This window comes from Corvus cornix, chromosome 2 (assembly GCF_000738735.6).
Source record: "Corvus cornix cornix isolate S_Up_H32 chromosome 2, ASM73873v5, whole genome shotgun sequence".
Lineage (NCBI taxonomy): Eukaryota > Metazoa > Chordata > Aves > Passeriformes > Corvidae > Corvus > Corvus cornix.
In genome coordinates, this window is record NC_046333.1 from 46,607,098 (window position 1) to 46,634,361 (window position 27,264).

At 39.7% G+C, this 27,264-nt stretch overlaps 1 protein-coding gene across 1 annotated transcript; it reads left to right on the forward strand.

The window, feature by feature from the left end:
* The first annotated feature begins 11,085 nt into the window (after positions 1-11,085).
* On the forward strand, positions 11,086-14,765 carry NPVF (neuropeptide VF precursor). Its single transcript, XM_010399024.3, has 3 exons — positions 11,086-11,258; positions 13,043-13,412; positions 14,290-14,765. Exons 1-3 carry the CDS (start codon positions 11,121-11,123, stop codon positions 14,295-14,297), a joined length of 516 nt encoding a protein of 171 aa, XP_010397326.3. The 5' UTR covers positions 11,086-11,120; the 3' UTR covers positions 14,298-14,765.
* Positions 14,766-27,264: the final 12,499 nt, after the last annotated feature.

A 27,264-nucleotide genomic window follows, 5' to 3' on the forward strand; every position in this document is an offset into this window, starting at 1 on the left:
AGCAAGGAACAGACATTTTAGTGAACATGAAAGAAATGCAGTCAAGCCTACTATGGGCTGTTTTGGGGACAGAAAGTGCAACTTAGTGTCAGTGGGCATTTTGCCAGGCTAAGGGTGCAGTGTGGACCCATCCTCTGCTTGTTGCAGTTCCTCTCACACGCTTGTGTTTTAACTCTGCAAACACAGTCAAGAGACAGGCGAGCTCCTTCGTTACACCAGTGGATCAGCAGGCTCAAGTTTTTTCAGCATTTTTTGGGAAGGATTTTCAGGCAAGCTTTTATAGAGCACTTAAAAATGCAAGATGTCAAGATTAAACTGTTGGAGTAAATTGAATGGATCCAAGCCTAGGCATTGGCATAAGAAGGTTTTATAGCTCAGGAAAAAGTACCCAACAGCTGTAGTCTGCTAGAACAAATTCTGCTGTGCTGTACAAACGACATCATGTTCAGAAATAGTTTTGCCTCTGTTTGCTGACTCTGGGCAATATTTAGACTTTCTGTAGAAATATATTAACACCAAAAATGGGTTTATGCAAAGCTAAAGAAAGCAGTGCTCCAAGTTTTGGTGAAGTATGGATTGAATTCAGGGGTCCTTTCCTCAGTTTCTTCTCTCTGAGAGGACAGGAGAACAGCATTCCCTCTCAGACTTGGAATTCACCTGTGTACAGCAATCTTGTTTAGACAGACATCAGTATGTCAAAGGCACATGCTGAATACTGCAGAAGAGAAAGCACAAAATGGCTCAAAATACAAGACCTAGATTTATGGCTCCTTTGAGCTGTGGGAGCATTAAATATCTGGATCAGAAATGTGCAGAAAAAAATCCCAATTTTCTACTTATTTTGAAAAAAAACAAGCTTTCAGGTAGTGTGAGCACTTGCTTATACAGTGTTACTGCTGCTCATTGTTGCTTTGATTTAAAACTACAGGAGCAGAAGCAAAAACATTCCAGCCTTTTAAATACCAATAAAATGTGTGAATTATCTTATAAATAAAAAAATCCATATAAAAAAAGACTTGGAAATAGTCATATAAATATTCTGCTGTAAATAAACCAGTTGACTGAGCAAAATAAATTTATAAATTTAGGGGGGAAAACCAGCAGAAAACAATGAGCATTCATTCCCTTCAGAAACCAAAGTGGATAAATAGGTTTAGTCATCTCTGTCCCAAGAGAGTCTCAAAGCATGCATTTTTTTTTCCAATGTAAAGTGCAAAGAATTGCAATGCATTTTGAATTCCATTTTAAAACTAATTAAAGGTTTGATTGTGCTACTTTCTCTGTGTTGGAATGCACTTCAATACATACTCAGCTTAAGGCATGTGCTCAAGGAGAACTATTCAAGCACGTAACATCATTAGCTATGATTTTATGTGCTTTGCTGGATCTGGGCTGTAATGTATAGAGCATAGTACTCATCTTGCAAGTGCATGACAAAAATTAATGTCATCTAGGCAATTAATGAAATGGATTTACTCCAGATGTCGGTTGCTATATTTCAGAGCACCCTACTTCTCATTTAATACAAATATTCAGGTTATTTAAGTCAGACATGCAGTGGTACATGGAAGATTTCAGATTTTGCTCACAGAGGCACCAAAATAGCATCATAAAAATATATTTAGAGGCCAGCTTGACTAATGGGGATATTTGAAATCTGTTTTGATATTCTTTCCTGTCCATGCTCTATTTTTGTTCATTACCATATTTTAGGTTAATGTCATTTGCAATAACCGTTTGCTAAGTATTTTGATTTCAAACAAAGATCTGAAAAAGCAAGTGACAAGTTTGATTCCAGTTTACCAGGAAGGCTTCCTTTCCTCATATTTCCCAATCATATCCCTAAAAAGCTCTCTTAAATAAATATCTCATGCCCCCATGTGGTTAAATGGAAGCACTACTGAATAAATCCGTCGGCGTGGCTTTTACCTTTCCCTTTATTTGCACACAGCAGTGTGTGCCCAAAGGAAGAAGGTGGCCAAACTGCATAGGAATCTAATTTAGATATTATACCGATAATGAACGTCTACAAATAAGCAAAATATAGAAAATTCTGAGATGCTTTAAGAACTACCGTGGCCTAACCTATGATAGACTGTATTAAAATCTGACTAAAAATGCCTCACCTGGAATTGCAGAATGTACTGCATTGACCAGTGACTGGAGGGCACCATCTGCAACCCACTTTTTAATATCTAGGTATCTTAGGTTTTTATCTATAGTTTAATTAAAAATATGCCCTGAAAATAGCAGCTTATGTTCTAAATCAGTAGATTCAGTGTCAAGGAGGTGGATATGTGAGCTTTTTCTCAAAGCAAATGTGCAATCTTAGGAGTCTTGGTAAAGCAGATACCAAGATAGATTTTTTAGTATACTTCTTTACATCCCAGACTCAAGAAAAAGAATGATTATCATGTGTCACATCCAGCACTTTGTTGTTTGCAACAAAAAGAAACAAAGAAACCCCCACAAGTAACTAATCCTATGACACTCTAATGGTAATTTTCTAGCTTAGAATTAGAGGTAATTCGGTATTTGTAATGAAACCCCTTTTCAATAATTTGTATTCATCTAAAACTGTAGTCCTGCAGACAAGTCTATTATACACCCATTAGTCTGCATGTGGAGACAAGCTCGGTTCCTTTTGGCCACAGACATGCTTTTTGACCTACCATAAAATCACTGAAAGTTGTACTGAAAGATGTCAATAGAGACACTGAGTTTTTCTAAATTCCAAGGTCAGTACTTCCATCAAAATCAAAAGCTTCTGGGTATCCCCTACCTCTCTATTCAAACATTTAACTCTCCTAACCAGCTCCCCAGACCTGTTGCCAAGTCTGTGATGCCTTCTCTCTCAGTACTCAGGGTACAATGGGTAGATTGGCCAACTGTGCTGATTGTTAAATGCTTCTATTTATTTATATGCACTAAGTAATTGGCACCATAACCTGTGGAGCAGAATACGGCTGTGACGCTACAGCACACAAGCATATGACACTTAAATTACCTGCCTACTGTGCTCATCCCCTTTTGCTGTGATTACCTCCCTTCCACACTCACAACTAATCAAATTAACGATTATGTCCATCTGTTCTGGACCAAAATCCATGGCATGATGCTAGGGTGGGATCAAGCCCAAGACCTGTTTCTTCCTCAGTCCTGTGGATCACCTGTGGTGATCCAAACTGATCTCCCCTCAGCTTTCTATTATGGCGACACCCTGTGCAAGAGGCTAGTGAGATGAACTTTAGCTGAGAAATTAGTATACAGCAGGAGGGCAAGAAAGAGAAAGGAAAATATGTGAAAGTAGGAGTCTTACAGCTGTTTGTCATACCGAGATGTGAAAGTCGGAGTCATTATGTTCTCCTGCATCGAGACAAATAGTTGCTAAATTAAGCAATCTTTAAAGAGATAGAGAGGCGGAAAAGGAGCTTCCGTCCTCTGTGCCCAGCCATCAGCTTCTGAAGAACAATTTTAATTTTTTCATCAAAAACAAATGCAAGAGTATAAGGGACTATATGATAGGACTAGGTGACCATTAGCAATTTCTCCAGTGATGTACTGTCGTAAACAGAAAAATAAGCAGCTCACTACTGTAAAAAATTACAGGGCTGTAAATCCACCAGGGGATTGTGGTGAAATCATAAACTATAAGAGCAGACCTCAAGTGGCTTTATACAGTCACCACAATGCAGCAATGGAATTACAGCCCTATAACTCAAAATTTACTTAGTTCTTATACTCAAGAGCAAGGAACTAAGCTTTGGATCAACATCCTGCACAGACTGTCCAGGTTTGCTCTCCTCCTGTGCTTTCTGCCTCTTATTCTTTTACTGCCCTGGCACCACACACAGCTCTCGTTGTTCCTAGCACTTCCCTTACAATGCAGCAACCACCACCAGAACTCCTTTGCTATCAGGACTAAAACTCCTTGGTTTTGTCTTTTAAGAAAATCAGTACAAGGCTCAGGGAACTGAGAAGCAAATGAACTGACTTGGCATTTGATAAGGATTTTGAGGAAGAGTGCCCCATTAAAAGTTCCTGATGACCAAGCTAATATGTCAAGAATTAAAGAGTGACACTTCCAGGCGATTGCCAGCCCAACCCAGAAATGCTGGACACTACGATAACTCCTAGAAGGACAAATAAATGGTTTTTTACTCAAAAAGGTTTAGACAATGCTCACAGGCACATGGTGTGAGTTTTAGTGCGTCCTTCACAGGGTCAGGAGTTGGACTCGGTGATTCTGATGGGTCCCTTCCAACTCATCAGGTTCTATAATAAATTAGGGACCCCTGTGCAACAGTTTTGAAGTGTTCTCCTTCAAAACAAAGTGAGGTCAAACACAGCTGTTTCACTATGAGCCCCAAACTATCACAGTAATTAAACCTGAGTAATCCTGGTGTTTTCCTCTAGATCCTTTTATTTGAAAATGGCATGTCCTATCCTGTATTCAGGTTCTAGATTTGTCCTCTCAGTGCTTTTTTTTTATTTATTTCTTCATAAGCTTTCCTCATTCAACTGCCCTGAGATATCACAGGTGCACTGTAGAACAGCCAATGCACAGGTTCCAGTACTGACTTGCACCTTATCATTCCCAGTCTTCCCATTAGAAACCTTCTGATCCCATAGTCACACCACAAGGATCAGATCTTCACAAGAATCTGTACTCTGTATTTCAGATGAACAGGGAAGCACAATTACAAAAAAAAGAAAAAAATTAAGAGAGGGGGGAAAATAGGAGAGAGAAGTGGCTTTTTTTTCCACAAGACCATAAAAATTTCAGTGCTGAAGCAGCCAAGCTGTCCAGCAATATCCAGTACCAATTGTCAAAGAAAGCCGCACAAAATCGACAATAACTGGACCACTGTCTGCACTGTTAATCTTGTGTCTTTTCCATCAAGTTGGTACCTCTCTTCCCAAGCCCTATTTCAACCAGCTGAGAAGCCCTTGACCCTCTTCCTGGGAGGTGGCCCTGGCAGGAGGCTTGCTCAAATAAGCTGGACCTGCTTCTCCAGCTTTGTCAGTAAAGTGCTTGCAGTCTTCTTCTTACTCCACAAAACATAACTGTTTTCCCTTTTTTCCTCTCCTAAATTGCTTACATTTTTCCCTAAAGTGAAAATCAGTCCCTGCATCCCACAATTCAGCTAATGTAAAATTTAATCTTCAAACTCCTGTGTTTATATACAAGGCACAGGGGAACTATTAAAAGAGCATAATATTTCTAAGAAAAAAACCATTCTGAAAAAGGGGAGAACAAGGAATGAAGGTATTTGTATCTATAACTAACACAGGTTCCAAACGCAAAAAGTGAAGGGAAAACATGGAATAATGAATCTATTAGGAGTCCCTTGGTTAATAGTTAACTTGAATAAAATCTACTAATGATTTTTTAAAGTCCTGAAGGAGTTTTTAAGGCATAATTTAATGTTGTATTTTTTCTCATGCACTTTCCATTGCTGCCTGTGGACTCTAGATTTAATCAGATTTCTCGTTCTTGTAAGACTTTATGAAGACTTTCTTGATTTGCAGCCAACCAAAGCACTTTTAATAATGTATGGTAAAAGGGTTTAATTTTTAATAGACAAGAAGGAGCAAGAGCTCCTACAAACTATAGTAGATTGGTAAGTATGGTATTACACTCTGCAGAGTAGTTAGTAAAAAAAGAACATATTTATATCCCAAATGTTATTGAAAACATGTTTATTTTATTACTAACACAAATGTATAATTGAAGAACCTGTCTACTCTGGAATTATTGTTCACACCTTATTTACCAAGAAGACAAAGTGGGTTTCAGCTTGTTCCCATAACAGCTCAAGCCTCTCATTGTTTTCGTGTCTCTCATGCTGTCCTACTGCTCCAAAAGCTCAAGGAAAAAAAGATTAAAATATGAAGTTACACATCTATAGTCTGGATTCAGGGAATCAAGGCGGAAAATATCTTCTAACACTGGTGACTGATTCATAGGGGTCAACCTTAAAATAAGATTATTTGTACCTCAATATTTGAATGGATTTTTCCTTTGTTTACTACTACCCAGCTAATAGGAAAGCTCAGAGATACATGTAGTTGAAAATGTAGTTTAGAACTAAGGGTCTGATTCTGCAAATCAAAGAAGGCTGTTTCATAAATGTTATTTTTCCATACCAAGCTACAGTACACAAAGAATGGGCCTTTCACAGTAGACTTAGTTCCCTACTCTTTCACAGTAGACTAGGTTCTCCTATTCTGCGAAACCCCAAAAGCTGAGCTAACGCCTCATTAATAAAGATCAAAATTACCACTGTGCCCACAGTAAATTTACAGTTGTTGAGGCTTTATAGCTGTGATATTTCAGCAGAGCCATCCCTGATTTGATACTGGTTTTCAAATGAAAGGAGACAAATCTGTTTCTCTGTGCATAAGTGTGTGTCTGTCAGTCACCCATGACAACTTTCAAGTCTAGAAGTCAAGTTCAGTTAAATTTGGCAGGGAAAAATCTCTCTGAAATAACAGGCATGGCAAGAGAGGATAGAGACACTGCTCATACAGAAATCCTACAGTAAGGTTAATCCTTACTGGACCTCAGAGAATACACACTGTCATTTAATATTCAAGCAATAAGTTATGGGAAAGAAAGCTTCACTGGTTCCCCTGATCACTGAAATATTTATTATCAGTATGAGAGGGACACCAGGCCTACATCTGTATACAGTGTCAGGATACTGAGTGAAGTGGAGGTATGTCTACCTGCTTGGAGTCATACATATTCCAGGCAAATACACCTTGCATTGTGCACCAGAACTGAAACACAGCACAGCAAAGCCAACACAACCTACTGCATGCCATAGGAAGGAATGGGTGAAAAATGAATAGAATTGCTTGCCAATGAAAAAGCGACACATTTTTAAATCTTCTTACTTCAAAATGAGCCATAGGATAGGTCATATAATACATAATGGCAAAATGAATATATTATGAATGATTTATCATTATGGAAATGCACAGATGCTGATTGGTGCCATGAGTCATATAACATGCAATTTTCACACAATATGTTGTTAATAATGGATAAGGATTCATCATTATATTTTCATATGAAAAAAGAGCAATATTAAAACTTGTTCTTTCACCGGAATCAAATAACAGTGCATGGAGTTGCTTATGAAACTCAGCTACTTTTGCCATTACTACTAATTATATTTTAATGTCAAATCTTTAAAGTAGATATCCACCAACTTGTTGCAGATCAGATCCACCTTACCCTTATAGCACAAAGCCAAACTGCTCCTACCTATGTGCTAAAATGTGCCTACCTACATTAAATGAAGGGAAAACCTACATTAAATGAAGAAAACACTAGCTTGTCCTAGTCTCTAGTATGCACCAGTGGGAAAACTCTTTAAATTGTCACTGCCTGTGAGGCTTGTTTCACATGTAGATGGCATGGCTCCTTCCTATTGAACTGGGGAATTTTCAAAACAGAAGTCCAGTTATGTTAAAGTCCTCTGAATATTTTCTCTGATGAGTGATGTAAGATAGCAAAACAAAATTAGTGTGGGACCAGAGGCCAAGAACTCAAAAATTATTTTCAACAATATCCAGAGCTGTTTCCCCTCCACGTGGCTTAATCAGACCCTTTGTGGATCAAGCAGAAGCAATTAAAGAACAAACAGGCCACTTCTACAACACAATGTGTCACCCACAAATGTATCTTCCCTCTGCAAATAAACAGTTTTAATAGATCGTGACAGGATGCTTCAGCTGCCTTAGTTGGAAATCAGCTGCGCCAGCTTATGCTGCTACTAGAAGTCATGATCACATTGATGAAGAGCACTCATATTATCCATTGTGGTACTTCAGCAGCAGGGTCTGACAAGTCCTTCCTCAGGAAAGATAATGAACAATCACTGTAACTGCTTGACTTGAAATTTCCAAGGAGTTCCTGCTGTAGAGGCATCAAAGGCAAATTAATTCATTAGAAAGTACAAGGACACACAACTCCCTGACTGCCTGGCCTGAAAAACACCTGAAAACTTCACTTTATGTTGATTAGAAAATCAACATACATAGGAGACAAGCTGAATGTCAAGAAAGCCTGATTTGGCTTGGACAACAGAAATACATTTTCTTTTTCTGTCCAGGAAAAGCAGGATTTGTATTTATGCCAAACAATGAAAGAGAGAATGTTTGGATCTTGCCAATACCATTTAATTTAGAAGGCAGACATCTTCACAGATTTAATTGCAAGATCGTTGATCATGAGAGGTTCATAAACCAGCAGCTAGATAAAAGGAAGGCCCAGTGGTAAATGACCACATTAGATAGATATTAGAGTATGAATTGCACTCTTTATTGTCTTTATTGCTACCATAAAGAAAAGGAACTTGGAAAATCTGTCTGCTTCCACAGATTGAAGCCCACTGACATGAGGCTCCAGAGAGTTGGGAACCCACATTCAGCCCTTGGTGAAAAGAGACAATTGCTGCCCCTGACCTGCCAGAGCACTAAGAGCACATGGGCTCCTTCTAGAGGTCTTCTCCATTGACATTTTATTCCCTCTGTTTTCCAAAAAATCTAGTTTGCAAATACCAACATTTTAGTATCCCCAAAATTCCATTTCCCTGCCAAGAATATTATTTAAAAACAGAAGACAAGTCACCTACTCTGAGAGTACCAAGGCACAATGAGGACAAATGCATCATCATGCTTTCTTACTTCCTGCATACATGGTTTATGTATGCTCATACAAGCCCTCTTCATGAATCAGTACTGGTACAGTATCTTTTCCCTCCCTATCTACCACATCCCGCTTTAAAATACCTTGTAGAACAGTCTCAGAGAATGCAAAGGGACCCACTGCCCCTTGAGACTATACAGAACTGTGCTTATTCCCATCACATGAGCCAGAAGAGCGATCCTCCAGCCCAGAAAGCCAACCATAACCTGGACTGCATCAAAAGAAGTGTGGCCAGAAGGCGAGGGAGGTGGCTCTGCCCCTCTACTCCACTCTCATGAGATCCCACCTGAATTACAGCATCCAGCTCTGGGCCTGCTGACATAATAAGGACACGGGCCTGTTGGAGTGGGTCCAGAGGAGGGCAATGAAGATGATCAGAGGGCTGGAGAACCTTTCCTGTGAAGACAGGCTGAAAGAGTTGGGGTTGTTCAGCCTGGAGAAAGGAAGGCTCCGAAGACACCTTATAGCACCTTTCAGTACCTAAAAGGAGCCTACAAGAAAGCTGGAGAGAGACTTTTTGCAAGGGCCTGTAGTGAAAGGACAAGGGGCAATAGCTTTAAAGAGAGTGGATTTGGCTTAGATATAAGGAAGAAATTCTTCACTATGAGGGTGGTGAGGCACTGGAACAAATTGCTAAGAAAATCCGTGCATGTCCCATCCCTGGAAGTGGATGGCCAGCTTGGATGGGGCTCTGAGCAACCTGGTCTAGGGGAAAGTGTCCCTGACTATGGTGGGGGGTTGGAACTAGATGATCTCTAAGGTCCCTTCCAACTCAAAACCATCTGTGATTCTATGGTCTTTGAACCCAACCTTTTCTGCTGTCAGCCAGGGCCAGAAGGATTGCACACCACAAAGAAATGAAGAGTAAAAAAATATAAGTGTAAAAATGTAAATGTAAATGTACAACAGCAAAGTGACACACAAAAGCCAGTTACTGATTAAAATACACTCTTTTCTCACAGGAGCTCCTAATTATCTTACTGATACCATTCTAATCTATTTTAGCAATTTGATGGTCTCTGTCGCATAAAAAAAGAGCAGAATCTTTGACACTCTCTCCACCTGGGGAAGTTCATCTAAGAGAAACTGTCTCCTTTTCACTTCCACCTCTCTCAATGGGATTTCCCTCTGAAGGCTGCTTATGGCTTTCAGGATCTCAGTTTCAGAGAATCTAAGGTAGAAATTACTCCATGCATGCACCTGTCAAAACAGCCAACTTAATTAAAAAATGAGGTTACTTTCAAATCCTTCAGCTTCACTGTGCAACAAAGACAGTAACGTACTGTCAACAGATAAACACTCCATACTATCCATGCTGCCCACAGCACAAAACATGTTCTCTTGGGACAACATTGCCAGTGCTGTGATGGAACGGACATTTTACAACTCTGGTGTTGAATTGCAAAATAACATATCTAGAGTCCAATTTTCAGTGTGAGCACTTAATGCGAGCAATCAGCCCCATACGGGGCTGATTTTAAGTACTAATTTAAATCAGTTCAGGAATTTAGGAATAACAAATGGAAGAACAACACAATATGCTTTTTTGCCAATGTTAGCCTGGCTCACCAGCCCATCTAGCAACCAATTCAATGTGCACTTTAAGGGTATGTTTAGTGTGCATCCTGAATCTCCTTCTGGGACAGAACAGGCATGGGCAGTCCAGTGCTTTCACTGTGTTCAGCAAAGTGGCAGATGCCTTTTTAAAAAACACCATTGGAAATTTGGCCTTAAAAATATGGATGCAACATAACCTTTGGAATTTCTAAAAATTTAACTTATAGGCAGGGTTTTAAAAGCATGTACCTAATCCATTCTGAATGCAAATTAGTACGTCCAATTTAGAGCCTAGACGCTATGTACGTCAATAGATCACATTGATGCATAACATGTCTTAGGACCTGATCAACAACTCCAATAGACAGCACTTGATTTCAATGGGACAATGTTCCTAGGTGTACATAAGTATAAACAAGCATTTTGTGGTCCAGAAGAATGCTTACATGAGGAAAGCTTCTTTTTATAGTCCTTCTGAGGACATTGGTACAAAAGAAAGAAACAAGGTGATTGTCCACTAGTGATGGAGCATTGTGGCTATTGTATATCCCTACTGTTGTGGCTCTCAAAATTAGCTAATTAAGACATACTTCACCAGAAGAAAATATCTGTAAAGTCAGCGTGTCCCTAACACGAAGTTATGTTGTCTAAAAGCTTCACAAAATAAATTCCCAACATTCTTCAAATACATTCAAATTACTTCCCTAATTAATATTGGGAATTGGAGCTTTAGAGACTGATGTCATGGTGAATTTTTTTTTTTTTGTTTTCTGATTATATAAAAAGATGGCAGTTTTATTTTCTGTACAGATTCTGAGCTCTCTAAGTAAGCTTAAGAAAAATGAAAGTAATTTCAACCAAGAAGTTTGTTCTGTTTGCTTTAGCTACAGTGATCTTTCTCATATCAAACAGCATGTGCCTGAATGAACCAATGAAGTCCAGGTTGCAGAGCAGAGAAGATGATGATAAATATTACGAGGTAAGACCTGTATTGCTATGACATTATTTGGGGAACTGTGGGTCAGATCCTGAGTACATTGGATGTTTTGGCACGGGCTCTCCTAAACTCATTCCACAGCATTCAGCATTACAGCACTAGCAGTATGGAAAAAGCTTGTTGAAAGAATTTTCAAGAAATTCATTTGCTCAGACACACATACTGTGTGTTTCAATTTTCTTGCAATACAGCTCTGTGATTAGGCTGAGACTTTTTCTGAAATGTTTCTTACACAGTGGGTCCTCAATTAACATTCCTGTCAGGCATTTTATGCACATAATACAACAAAGAGATTATTAATCCAAAATTAATAACGGCATGCTTGTAATACTCAAAGAATACTGATAAACAGAGAACATTTTAAATCTAATATAGTTAATGGTCTTAAAATTTTACTCTGGAAATTGCCTGTAAAAATTTCTTTGCAGGGTTGCACATTTATTATGTCTCAATAGGTGCCAAATGAAATTTTCACACTTCATCTCTATTATTTTTCATGTCTGCCCTGCAAATACTCCCTAGGAAATGGGAGCCAACCTCTCTTTTTGACTTATCATCATTGGTATAATAAACATCCTTCAAAACAAAATACAATTTCAATTATGCTAGTCAAATCCTCTGGACTTTAGCTCACTGTCTTTTATATACTTCCAGAAGGTGTATGCAGGTACAATCAGAGGGATAGTTTATTTAAAGTTTTAATCATGAAGTATAAACTAGAATGGCTCATTCCTCTCCTCTGCCAGTAACTGGAGACACTCACAGGGAAGTCAAATAGGGACAAGGAAGTGAAATTAGGATTAGTAGCATTTGTGTCTTTAACAGAAATTTAAATCCATATTTGTACATATTTGCTGTTAAGGCTTGGAAACTTATTTTTGTCACAAAAGTAAGTGATTTTCAACATGCCGAGGGAAGAGCACTGCTCTATACGAAGGGTCATACTGATAAAGCTGTTTTTCAGGCAATAGCTGCTCTTTACATCAGGAGACAGGTAATAGACTAGGCTCAGTTCTTCACTGTATGTCAGCATAGATACAGAAAGTATATTTTGTGCTGGTTGCACAGAAATTGGAGCCCAGGAGCTCCCAATGCATCTTGTGTACTAGTGGAGGACTAAAGCCACTTAAAGCCCAGGACAACCTCTATGCTGCAAGGCCAGAACAGGCATGATGTGATCTTGACCCAAATACTTTTCATTCACTTCCCTGTCTGTTAGCCTGGATGGATATTGGGTCCAAAGCATCCACCCAATGCTTAGAAACAAATGAGCTATACCTTCAGGTAGCTTGGTCCATCCTCCTGTTCATCCAAACCAGATGAGTAAGAGTCTGGGTTTGTGTTAAGTCACTAAATATATTCAGCATCTTCCCCTCCAGACAACTTCAGGTGGTGATATTTGCAAATGTGGACCTGACAGCAACTGCTGTCCACCCTTAACTGATTGCACAGGTGCTGGCACCTGTGCCCAGAAATATTTCCAACTGACACCATTTGAGCTGAACCATTTGCTGATACTGATATGGAGATGTGCTCTTGTGGTCAGAGTTCTGAAAAGGTAAGCAGGACAATGTCGGCATATGAAGGAGCTCACATTACAACGGAGCTTAGCAAATACAACTAAAAAAACATTGCATAGTCAGAAAAATAGGACCATTACCCAGCAGCTTTCTAAGGAGGTATGAAATTGAGTACTTTGTGTGATTGGTAGCTGGAGTAATGCCCTATAAAATGATCATATCCTTTTAAAAATTATTTTTCTTTAGATTAAAGATAATATTTTGGAAGAAAAGCAGAGGAGTCTCAATTTTGAAGAAATGGAAGACTGGGGATCAAAAAATATCATTAAAATGAACCCTTTTACAGTAAACAAGATGCCAAATTCAGTTGCTAATTTACCGCTTAGATTTGGAAGAAATTATCCAGAAGAAAGAAGCATTAAACCATTTGCTAATTTGCCCCTGAGATTTGGAAGAGCTTTTGGAGAGAACACTTATCAGGCTCCAAAGGTATCACACAGGCTTGGGAGATCTCCACTTGTTAAAGGTTCCAGTCAATCACTTCTTAATTTGCCACAGAGATTTGGGAAGTCACTGGCTGTCAATCTGCCTCGAGATATTCGGGAATCTGAACCAGGTAATGTTACACAAGTGTTCAAGCCATATATTAAAATGCATATTAAATCACAGGTTAGTGATGGTCAAACACAGCTAGAATTGCTCTAGGAATGTTCCTAGGCATTTCAACGTGAGTTCAATTTGCCAAAAGAAAGATTGCAGTTCATCAAATCAAAAAATCTCATCAAAAGTAGTAGAGAATCTTTTTATAAAATCTTTTCTAATGATAAGGTGCCAAATAGCCAAATCTGAAAATATTCATATGACAGGATTAGGTTTGATGCTTTTTTAGATCAGGTTTCACTTTGAAAAGTTACAGCTTTGGTGAAGAAGGTTCAGAATCATCAAAATATCCCGTTTCGGCACTATAAAATTACAAGCTTACCTAAAAATTACTCTTCCATTTTCTAAATTTATGCAAATTAAAGTTAAAAAGGGACAAAATTCCAAGCTGAATAGCAGCCTTCTGAAAATTATTTTTTCTCATCTGAGCCTATTTTTTTTTCATATTTTCTTGCTGAGACAGTGTTTGAGATTTTGATTTTTCATTCCAACTTAACATGAAAAATTCTTTATGACATCTCAGAATTTTTTTCAGGATAGGAAAACTATTTCCTGTCCATTACTGAGAATAATTTAAACCACCTCTTCAATAACAGTCCTTCTTATCCTAACTGCTGCCTTACTGGAACTGCCCATTTGTCTTGTAACCAAGTTTCAGTTGGCTACCCCTGACCTCCATCTGACACAGGCATAAAGCAGAAGTTCAGGCCAGGAAAGATAACTGATATATCAGAAGCCAAGGTTCTCTCTCATTTAATTCGATTCCTTTCATTCCTTTCTCACTGTCTCACCTAATTATAACAGCTTTTGTTTTGTTTGTCTGGTATTTTTAGGGATATGAATTTTAACAGTTACGTTAATACTGGAATGAAATTATGAAGACAGAATCTGAAAGACTTGGAAAAGCTGCAATGTGTTTTCAAAACTAAAGGTCATGAAAAGGAAACATATGTGAATTGAAATGCAAACCTGCCTTCATGTATGCATAATATATTTATTCTGTGCAAACCCTTGACATATAAGGCAATTATAATTGTAGTGATTGTTGTAGTAGATTACTTCAGTGGCAGTGTAGTATAAATTCTATTTATTTCTGTGCTACTTATGTCCTATCGGTTGTAAAACCAAGTTTCAGAACAATGGCTGTATAAATTAAAGCATTTTAAGAAGAATTAAAAGAAGCATAATATGAATAAAGATGCACGGTTCAAATAAAAAGAAGCCTACAATGTGAATAACAATCAGAAGCACAATCAAAACTGCTGATAGCATTTGTGTCATATGCAGCTAAAGAAAATTAAGTGTTGAGAAAGTACTTTTCCTGGGTTTTATGGGTCATCTTAGATATAAATCTGAAAGGCCTTGTCTCTCTGGTAGCTGGCTCCTACACCTCTTCTTCTGCTCACCAGCTAGTCCAAATTTAAATTGACATTAGAATCACACACACAAATGGGTCCCTTCATCAGCAGCCCTTTGATGCTCAGTCAGTTCAATAGCTTGGAACCAGACAACGTGTCTCTCTCCAGTTCCTAGCCCTCAGACCTCCACGCCCCTTTGACTCCTCAGGTGCTGGCAATCAGACCACTCATTCTACTTGCCCGCTAGCCTGGCTTGAGATTTGCTATCAGATCATACACACACATGTTCACAGTGTCCATGCAGTGTCCATTCAGTGTCTGGCTGAACCTACTCAAGGCACTGAGTGGTTCCTTTCAAGTCCCATCAAGCAGTGATCTAGGAGTTCTGCTCTTTGTTGCTGTCCTGTTACCTCCTCTTCCACAAGGTTTGGGTATCTGAGAGTTTATTACTTCTCCTGTCTCTTGTCTTAGTCTTTATGCTGAGTAACCAGTAACCAGATATCGTTCCATATACCTTTAGAAGAACCTGGGAAAAAAACCTACCAAATTGATCAGATAAATTCATAGACAGGACAGAGGCTGAGTTGCCATTCCTCTACAAAGTTAATGAGGCTATTGGAAATACAACATTATTCAACCTGTGCCTGGTGAATCTAATTCAATCCAAAGGAATCAGACTATAGTCCTGAGAATATCTATCCTCTCTACTCACTCATACCTGAAATAACAAAGAGATAGGAAATTCTAAACAGATAAACACCAATGAGATTACACCTTTTGAATCCCAAACCAATCTTAGGGCTTCTCTCTGAGCCTCAGAAGATGCTTTACCTAACAAGTACTTGTGAAAGACCTGTTTTGCAGTATAACACTTGGGTACAGCAGCCAAGTCCATGGTGAAGGACACTGGTCAACAAATTGTGTGTGGGGAAAGTCAAAGACCCAGGCTATAAAGATGAAGTCTTACCATTGCCTACCACCAGAACAAGTGTCACTTTTTCTTTAGTCAGGAAAACCAGGATCGTTAAGTGATTTACAGTCAAATGGACAGCAGAAGGAAACGTCCTGAATTCTCAGTTGTGTTTCTGGTCCTGCAAACCTCACTGCACATCATGTGAACCAAAAGCAAAGAAGATTTGTGAGAATCCCTGAACAGCAATAGAAGCTGCCTTTTTAAGGCATGTATCACCTAGCAACAGGGAAAGGGTACACATCAATTGACATTAATGATAGCTGCTGTGGGAGGAAAGCAGAAGCCCAAACATTGGCCCAGCACCGGGTACAATTAAGCTGTCCTCTTATTGCAAACTTCATGGCATGGATACAGGAGATGGTTTTTGATTTATTTTCCCTCAGCAGAGGAACTGCTAGGTGAAAAGTACATAAAGTAGGAATTATGCTATGCTGTGCAAAATTTCTGTTTGGCTTGAGAGCACATGAGCCAAGAAAACAATCACTGTATAGTGCAACAGGAGGAGAAGGGGCACAACAGGCAACATACATTGCTCTAGCTATCCCTCACTGGATTATTTATTATCCATATATAGATATTATTCATGAACTGGGAAAAAGCAAGGAAAGGACACAAGTAAATCAATTGACAGACTATTGAGGCTTACTGGCAAGAATTCTTGTAGGGTTCAGGAGCTCCCAGCCTTCCTTGCCATACAAGTAATATTTATGCCTATTATTAAAGTCTCCATGTGAAAACACCTGGCTTATTTTAGGTTCTGACTTAAGCTGATAGAGAAGACAGCTGACAATGTACTGATTAATTTATAAGTCCAAAGGCTCATCATGGGGTTGATTTCAATATATCATTTGGACAGATTTAGTGGAGTGTAAAGTGACATTTTTGGTTTACCCTCAGAAGGAGCCAGACTTGTGAATCTGGCATTTGAAATCTGTCAGTCTTAGATTCTTTTCAATTGCTTTTGCAATTGCCTTTTGCATTTTCTTTAAAATATGACAACTGGGCTATCCTTAGTCATGACAGACCACTATAAATTTCCAAACCCTAAGCAAGACATTTTAAAAATTTCCCCGAGTTTAAGAGCACCCATTAGCAGGAATTGGAAATGCTTTCATTAGTGCCACCCACTAAACTACATCTGGCATTGACAACCATAGATATCTGATTTGCATTTGTGCTGCTCTCCTGATGATATAATGTAGAAGGGTCTCAGCTAGTGCCACTCAGATCTTTTGTGGCACAGAGTTTGGATGAGAAAAATCTGTGCTATTAGGAAAGAAAAGAGAGGGTTACAATATCCTTATGCGTATTTTATCTCAAGAACAATGGATGGGGCAAAATACATTTTTTCATCTTTTCATATCTCTGCACAATGTTTCCTATGCAGTGATTAGCCAGAAGGTCAGTCCTATGGCCTTACTCAGAACTGTATCCAATTAAAATTTTAGTGAAAACCAACAAAAAATGGGTTTCTTTTACAGCTGTCATCCAAATTATCCACTTAGATCCCTAGAGTTAACTGGTAGAAGAAATATTCTAGAATGGCTTTCAGAAAACTCAGATACCTCTGTAGGGAACCATTGTACTTGAAATATTAAAAAAGGCATATGGTTATGACAGATTTCTAAAACCAGAAGGTATTAAATGCTATTCAAGTTCATTCCATCCTTTTATTACCATCCCCCAACATGCCGATAGTGCATAAAGTGAAATGAAAAACAGGAGGTTGTTTCCATTGTTTGCAGGTCTTAAAAAAGGAGTCAGGTGGTTAAGACAGACATAGGTCAGAAAAACCTTGCACAGGAAAATTTGTTTTGCTACATCCCAAATTTTCAGAGGCACCCAAGTACTGGCATACCTCAGCAGATAATTATTTCTTTTAAGGCCATGTTTTCAACAGGAGGTTGGACCACGTGATCTCCAGAGGACTGACCTTTTTAACCCAATTTTTTTTGGTGATTCTATGATTCTTCAAGCTTGTGAGGTGCAAGGCTAAGACAAGACTGTTAATTCACAAAGAATCTTTAGGTCCATTTCCTTATATACCTTTATGACTTTGATCCCAAGTCCCTCACCAAGCAAAAGTAGGTCACTAGCAACAGCAGAAGGTTTCTTAGTCAATAGCAGTAACGGTGCAGGTAGGTAGGAGCTATTAACAGTTCCCATTTTCTGGAACATGATGACTACTTAGCTATTTCCCCCTATTCTCTCATATTTAGGACACTTGCTCTGGCTTTGAAGCATTTTTACTTAATATATTTATCTCATCTCTGATGCTCATAACAGTTGATTTCTGGCGCACCTATCAATTACCATACAGAATGATGTCCAGCTCTTTGTCTCTTGCAACACATTAGAAATCACAGGCATAAGCTGGAAAACAAAACTATAAAAGTCAGTTCATGGTTTAACATACAGAGTTGAAAGCAACACTTGTATCAGAAACTTCCTTCTTTAAATTCTCTCAGAATTTCAGTAATTTAGATGAACCCAGAGGGTTGATCTTACATACAGAGCTAGAGACAGCTAATAACTGAACAAAGAATATTTTCAGTCCTTTCAATTGCAGCTTCCCATTTTACTGTATTGAAAAACACTTATTCTCCTTTCTCCTCACATATATTTGATACCTCAGCCACACTGAAATAAATGTTTAAATTATAGAAACTGGAGCTAAACTTCACATGCTGCATAATGTAGCACATTATGTAGCACAAATGCACAGACATGCAACAATGCAATATGAGTGTTGTAGGGCACACAGAGCCATGTAGCTCTTTGCAAATACTGCATTTGTGCATGTACAGGTAACAAGTGATAGATGAAAAGTGGTTTGAAACCAGAGGCAACTACTAGGAATACTCTAAATCAAAACTTTGCTTGGGTTTTGACCCTTAGTTCCTAAGCTGCTCCACCTCACATAAAAGAAAACATTAAATTAGTTTGCATAGCGGAGGTTCAAAGTACATCTTATACTTCTGAGGAGCTTTATATTAAAGTTTTCAGTTGAAAACAGATTTACAGTTTGTGGAGATGCTTGTGGTGGGCTGATCCAGGGTGGACACATGGTGCCTACCAAAGCCACCATATCACTTGCATCTTCAGCTGGACAGTTAAGCAAAAATATAACAAAATGCTCATGGGTGAAGATAAGGAAGATCAGTCCCAAATTCTCTACCTCTACCTCCTCCACCCCTGCAGTGCAGGGAATGGGGAGTGGGGGTTGGGGTCAGTTAATCAAGTGATGTTTCTGCCACTCCTTCCCCCTCAGGGGGAGGACTCCTCACACTATTCCTCTGCTCAAATGTAGGGTCCTTCTTCCTGGAGACACACCTCCATGGGCTTCTCCAGTATGAGTCCTTCCCACAGGCTGCAGATCTTCACAAACTGCTCCAGTGTGAGTCCCTTTCATGAGGTCCTGTCCTTCAGGAACAGACTGTTCCAGCGTGGGTCCCCTGCAGGATCACAAGTCCTGACAGCAAACGTGTTCCACCGCAGGCTTCCCACAGGGGTCACAGCCTCTGTCTGGCATCCACTTGCTCTGGCATGGGGTCCTCCATGGGGTGCAGGGGGACAGCCTGCCTCACTTGGGTCTGCAGGATGCAGGGGAATCTCTGCTCCAAAACCTGGAACGCTTCCTATTTGGATGAATTAGTGAAGGAGAACAGAGGGGAACTTTTAAAAATCATCTGCTTCTCTCAGCTGCTTAATTCTGTGTGTACTTAAAATATAACCACATCTTGGGGCAATAAAAGTGTTTGGAATTTATTCTATGGCCAATATGGAGAAATTTATTTGTAAAAGAATGGAGGCAAACTTTCTTTGAACTCTGCTGTTGCAGAGAGCAGCTCAAGAAAAACACAGAAGCATATGTTTGGTGCTGAGCTTGTCTTTGAGTGTAGTTACCATTTTGACTAAGTACCCACTTGCCTTCAGAGACCCATCATCAATTCTGAGACCTGCAGGTTTGCCTGTCCCTCAAGAGGCATTTCAAATGAAATTGTACAGCCCAATTCAGCAGCTGATTTCTTTTGGCAGCTATGAAAGAAAAGTCAGAAGTTTACTTTAGATTTCTGTGAAGAAAATAAATACCAGTGGAGGTAGTCCAGAGCAACCTATAGTGTAGTTATACTGGGATCACATATGGCTTATGGAATCTTGAAAGAAATGTGAACCCAGGTGATTCTGAATCACTCTTGATGTGTCAGTCTGCAGAAAGAGCAGGGGAGGGGAAAGAGCAGACAGTTTTCAGAAGGTACTTCCTGTGTCTGCTCAGCCACCACCGCATGTTTCTGGAAGTTCTGTATTTCAAGACGTTTCCTAACAAATGTGTTCTTGCACATATTTATACTGCATAAGATGCTATGAATCCAGGGGTGGCCTGGAGGATTTCAGAGCCCACCCTTGTCTCAAAAGTGCAACTAATGATAAATTCTTTCTGGGTCTTGTTTCTCTCGGCTGCCAAGTGCAGATGGTGCACAGTTTGGCACTGGCACATGTGCAGAAGTGATTTTCTTAGTTACCCCAGAAATCACCAAAATGAGGATACAGTTACTTGGGCTGACTGAAAAGGAGCACATAGGAAAACGTTTGCAGGTGATGTGTAAAGTAATGGTTTTTTTCCCCCATTTTCCAACACGTAACAGAAAAATATTCTCATTTGTTAGTATTATTTGACAGTGAATGATCTATTCTTGTTTTTTATAATACTTTTCTCTTAAATCACTATTGCATTATATGCTCTTACATGTGTGCTACAGAAGTTCTTGTTCAGACCCTCACCAGCTAATAAGCACGAGAGAAATCACTGTGCATGCATTATGTACCTGTCCTGTCTCTGGACACTTGACTATCAGAAAATGTGATAAACATCAGCCTTAACTGAAACAATTCAACGCTCTATAAGTCTGTCATGGACAGCATTATTCATACAAGGGATACATGGTCGCCCTGACAATGCATAAGATCTTTCTAAAATAGAAATTGACCTTGTGGTCTGATCCTGCCACCAGTCTGGGATAAATTTAAAGTAACTCCAGTGGAATAAATGGATGGATGGATGGATGGATGGATGGATGGATGGATGGATTGACTGATTGATTGATTGGCTGATTGATTGATTGACATGACATGGGAACTGAGTGCAATTTAATTTATAAATAACTTGAAGATTCACTGAAGTTGCGAAGAAGCTGATGCATGCAATTATAAAACATTTTCATGTGAACAGACCAAAAGTGGGACAAAGGCCCTAAAACTAAAATCGCTTTAGTTGCTAGAAAATAAATGCTCTTTAACTGTTTCTTGTAACATGCAAGTCACAGCTTCATATTCTGGGTTATGACATAAAACTAGAAGAATTGTATGTAATTAATTTGATAATCTAAATAATCAGGTATTATATTCAAATGAAAGATATACATAAACGCATTTTTCATAAAAACTGACTTGGAGATACAACACTTATGTCTGCTCTCTAAAGTAAAAGCAAGACATTTGCAATTATCGAAATGCGATTCAAGTCTGGAATTCTCGCCGATGCAAAACTGGCTCGTGGCCACGAGAGGGCAGAAAGAACACTCTTTGTAAAGCTTGATTTTGGGAAGAATCGTGTATTCCCTTATAGAACCTGGGATGTAAATTAGCACGAAAAACTCCTGGAGGAGTTAGGAAAATGAAAACTACGCCGTTAGCTCTACAAAATCTATCTCATGAACTTTAACAAGTCTGGCCATCTCAACTTTCTGTCTTTTAATAACCATTCATAGAACAAATAAATTTTTAAAAAAGAAATTACAGTGACATTTGACATAAAGACTGAAGAGAGGATATGTTGCAGTGTGTATTAAGCTATCTATCAATGCCTTCTAACTTGTGCCTTTTAACACCAGCTTAAGGATAAGAATATGTATAATTTCTCCCTTCAATAAACAGCTTGCTTTGGCTCTTTTGGGATCCAAATGCATCTGTAGCCCTCACAATATTGAGGCTATCAAAATCAGTGAGAAGTCCAGAGAATGATGTCTCTGTCTTCTTCACCAAAATGCTCCCATCCCTCTATTTTCTCCACGAAAATTATGGGGGAAGAAAGAATTAAATAAATTACTTTTCTCCCTATTTAGCTGAACTGGCCTCACCTTTTCTTGACCCGCCACTATGTAGGTAACATAGCTTTCTTCACTTAGAAACAAGGTTTCTAATTTTGGTTTCCACTGGCTTTGTCCCATCTCACCATCCAAAGCATACTGAGTTATAGCATGGAGGGGCTACTGGCTTAATAACTGCCTCAGCAAGTCTTCATCTTTTCTGCATTAGTCAATGGAAAGGTTATAAGATCCCTTCCCTGAGATCATATATATACCACAGCTAAATACAAATTAGTGTTTTACCTGTCTATCAGAGTCATCAGGTGATTTTTAGTCCCTGAGAGAGGAATATTTTGCTTAAAAAGGTGGATTATGCTTTCAATTCCTTATTGTAAGGCTCCTTTCTCTCTTAGCCGCAGCAAAGGGGATAGTTTTCTTTATCCCACTTTCCACATAACTGCAAGAGCATGGGAACAACCTTGGACAGGCCTTGACTGTGGGATTATAGGAGCAATTAACAGGGCAGTGGAGTAAGAGGGGAAAACAGTGGGCAAGCTCTCATGAAAAAACACAGATATGTAGAAATGGAAGCACTACAAGAAGAACTCACTGCAGAACATTTTTAATATGCTTTGGTAGATAGCTGGAGTAGTAAAGTTTTCAGGCTTGTCATTTTTAGGACTGGGTTGAAGTCACCTTTTCTTGGGTTTCCTGAATAGCCTAGGAAGAATTCCTGAATGATTATGCTTCTTAATACCACTTCATTTTTGCTTCTGACTTCTGATCTTCACAGCATTTTAGAAGTACAGCTGGTTGTGACACATTTATTCTCTGTATTCTTCATGACACAAGATGGGACCAAAAGCACAGGAGTGTTTTACTTAGCAGTCTTTGAAAAGCCTTTGAAACACACATGCATGAGTCTATGGGCCCTGCTGGGGTGAGTGCTGAAGGAGCTGGCTGATACTATCTTGAGGCCACTCTAAACCTTGAACAATCATGGCAACTGGGAGACATGTCTGAGGACTGGAAGGAAGCAAATGCCATTCGTATCTTTGAAAAGGGCAGGAAGGAGGACCCAGAGAACTACAGGCTGGTCAGAATCATTTCCAGCCCTAGGAAGGTACAGAGCCACTCATCCTGGAAACCACTTCCAGGCACATGTAGGAAAAGATGACCAAGAGCATGGACTCATCAAGGGAAAGTAATAGTTGACCAATCTGATGATATTTGACAATGCAATGACCACTTGACAGACATAGTCAGGACAATGGACAGTTTACCTTGACTTGCTTTTGACACTGTTCCCCATAAAAACTTCACATAGAGCAGATGATGAATTATGGCCTGAATAAGAGTGAAAACTGAATTTCTGGGCCCAGAGGGTGATGATCGGTGGTACAAAGTCTAATTGGAGGCCAATAATGAACAATGTACCCAAGAAAAGAATACTGGGGACAGACTTGCTCAATCTTGTCATAATTATCTGGGTGATGGGGGAGGGTGTGTCCTCAGCAAGTTTGCTGATGATTGAAAATTGGGAGGGTCATGATGCCAACCAAAGGGATCTGAACAGGCTGAAGAAATGGACTGACATGCAATTCAACAACTCATGCAGTTCAACAAAGGTAAATGGAAAGTCTTGCATGTAGGGAGGAACAGCTGCATGCTGCGAGGAGGACCAGCACATGCGAGAGCTGACCAGCTCAAAACAGCTTTGCAGAGAGGACTGGGGGTGCTGGTGGACACCAAGTTGGACAGGGGCCGACAACCTGCCTTCACTAGAAGGAAGGCAAATGGTATCTGGGACTGCATGAGGAGGAGTGGCCAGCAGGTTGAGGGAAGTGGTCCTTTCTTTTCTACTCAGCACTGGTGGGACCACATCTGGAGTACTGTATCCAGTTCAGGACTCCCCAGAACAAAGGAGATGGAGCTACTGGAGAAAGTCCAGTGAAAGGCCACTAAGCTAATGAAGGGTCTAGAACATTTCTCATATGATGAAAGGCTGAGAGAGCAGGAACTGTGCAGCCTGGAGAAGAAAAGGCTGGGTCTCATCAGGGAGGGTCTCATCAACATGTACAAACACTTGAAGGGAGGTTGCAAAAGAAGATGGAGCCAGGCTCTTTTCATTTGTTCCCAGTTGAGAGGACCAGAGGTGATGGACACCAACTGACACACCGGACAGTCAATCCAAAGGAAGCACTTTAGACTACGAGGGTGCCTGAGCACTGACAAGGTTGCCCAGAGAGGGTGTGAAGTCTTCCTCCTTGGAAACATGGTCCTAGGCAGCCCGCTTTAGACAGTCTTGCCTGAGTAGGGTTTCGACCAGGTGACCATCAGAAGTCCCCTCCCACCTCAAGCATTCTGTGATTTTGTGATATCCATCTTACCCTGACACCATTGTTCCACTGCAGCCTGGTAAGGGAGCTATACAGAGATGTATCAAGGACCTTCATCCTCCCAATTATTTTTTTTCCAGAGAAACTCAGTAATGTGGAGATACAGCTGGCAGCAAAACACACAACTTAGGTACTGATAGATTTACGTGTTGGGGGTGACCTCTTTTGTGTGAAGATTTGGAGTGTAGAGGTGATGTCCTGAGCCTTTTTTTTCCAGTCAGCACACCCTCTATAATAACAGCTGAGGTAGGTCATTCCCATTGTATCCTAAAACTTTAATTCTTCCATAGTATATTTTTGGAAGGAAATAACAGAGATTTTTCAACAGTTGAGTAATTAATGAAATGAAGGAAAATATTCCTCTGAGCCTTTCCAAACATGCAGCTCTAGACTAAGATGAAGCATGAAAAAGAAATACTGAAATAATTTTTTTTCAGAATATATTAAACTTGTGAACTCTGGAAATCACTGATACAGCTATATCACTTGCACATGGCACAAACATTAAAGTTGAGTTCACTTTAATGTGATGGCCAAGCTATCCAGGTTAAAAACAAATCAGTGGTTCAAAATCATAATAAACCAGCTCGACTGGTTATTAATAACATAATAGTGCATTTAATAGGTATTTAGAAAATGCCTATTTTAATAATTTATGTATTTTCACCTGCCAAAAGACATGCTCCCAACTTTTTTCACACTGCTTTTCCAAGAAAAGTAGGACCTCCAGCTAGTTTTGCTCTCACTGGTGAAAAAAAAAACAACAGAAAAAACACTCTTTTCAAATGCATCCATTTATTTTGAGGCCTATTCAACTTAAACAAAAGACACATTGAGAGAAGAGAAAAGGTCAGCAGAAGAAAGTAAAACAGATCAAAATCTATCACTGTAAACATAGGAGGGCAAAAACATCCAGCAAGCCAACTAACCAGAATCCAAACTCATCAGTGGTGGCCAACTCCAACTGTTTTGAAGGATGGTGTGAACATCCCACACAAGACCTTAGCAAAGAATACTGGTATTTTCAAGACTGGGAATAAAAATTGGCACTTCACAGAAGTCTTGCTGCTGGGCTGCCTGCCTTACTTGAAATCCACTAGGCTCAGCCAATTTGTCAAGAATTGAACCAATATCCACACGACTTCACTCAGTTCTTCCCAATCAAATTTTCTGTAACAAACTGTCTTGGTTTGTGGCTGTATTTATTGCTTTACTCAGGAGAGGTAAAACTCCACATGACCTGTGTGTGTCTTGGATCCCAGCTCTAACATCCTTCCCCCGCATTCAACAGTTAAACGCCTGCTGACATCACCAGCTGTCTGATCCTATGCACCACTCCAGAAGATCCCCAACACCCTCTTGCTGTGATGTCAAATACTACCAGAACACAGACCAAAGCATAGTTACAGTGCACTGCACTGAATGAGAAGGTAGGCTTAGTTCAGAGTTCAGCCCTACGGAGTTTCCTATTAATGCTTTTCTTCCAGAGACAGACAATGAAGGTTGGGAAGAGAAGGGCTGATCTCCAAATATTGTCTCCTGTGTTGGAATAATATTTCTTTAGGGTTCTGTAAGCACAATACTTGAAAGGTTGTTACATTTAGAAATCAATTTTTACTTATGTATCATTTCTCAAAATAATCATGTATCACTGTCCTACACCTTCCTACTTTCTCCCCCTGGGAGCTTTGCCTCAGCAAAGCCTCCCAGTGAGATAATTCATTCTCTTGACCATGGATTTCTGAAAGCTCTGGGGCTGAAATGTGTATGACTGTGGCTCCTGCTTTGGAGAGATATCATCCTGGAAACTAATGATTTCCTTTGTAGGTCATTTCCCCTGGATCAATAAGGACATGTGACTTTGGTCACTGAGCTAAAATCCCTTTGGCTTCTTCTGCCAAGTAATTGGGCCAGTTTGCCAGGAAACAGAACTGGACAGACTGTGGGCCCCTCTGCATGCATTGGCCTGTGTCCAGAGAGCACTGTTCATAGGGATGTCTTGACCCTTGGTCTGGATCTTGCTGCTAAAGGGAGGTGTCAATGACTAGAAGCTTGAGGTCCCCGAGCCAGCCACCTGGAAGCACTGTACAATGAACTATTTTTCTGGAGCTGAAGGCAAGTTTTACTATTTCAATGGTGGTTTTGGGCTAGTGCAGCTGCAGGGACGTGGGACATAGATGTTCAGGACCCTTTTGATGAGGGAGTGTGGATTACTGCGAACCAGTGGTCCTGGTGTTGGTATGCTGGGTAAGACTGCAGATGGGTTTAAGCCTGTATGTACATTATGGATTCGAAGATGAGTGCAGTTGAATCACGATCTGGTGCTATGGATGATGCTTGAAATGCTAGGAGACTGATGAAGTAAAATTGATGGCATAAATCCCTGCCTCAGTTGGCAGCTGCTGTCATGGAGTTGCAAAGAGAAGTCATGAAATCTGATACCTCCCTATATGTGCAACAGGCAGGGGCAAAAAAATCTACGAGTCACAGGCTCCATCTGTAATTCTGGCAGCCAGAAATAAATTTCTGAGAAAGGCTAATAAAGCTGGATAGAGAGGAAATTCCACTGGGGTCTGAACAGTGTGGACTCAGAACTGCATTGCATTACAGAACCACAGCAGTTCTGCTGGAAGGAAAGTCTGATTTCTGTTTCTTGCCCACTTGCAGATTATGGATCAATAACTCAGAACATTTTTCTCATTGGAAGCCAGTTGTACTTGAATCTGAGTCATCAGTGTAAGATTTCCATAGTGTTCATGTAGACACCATAGCAGACCACTCAATACTCTATAAACTGCCAGCATGATAGAATTAGTTTTGGTTTTTTCACTTGAGTATGCTGTATCAGCTTCTTTTCTTCAAAAACTTATGGCCCAAACTCCCAGACATCCTGGAAGAATAACATATTTCAAATAGTTTCAAATTATTTCTCTAATAAGGCACAGCAAAATCTTTTGTATTTTACTAACATATGCCAGAGAAGAAGAGGGCT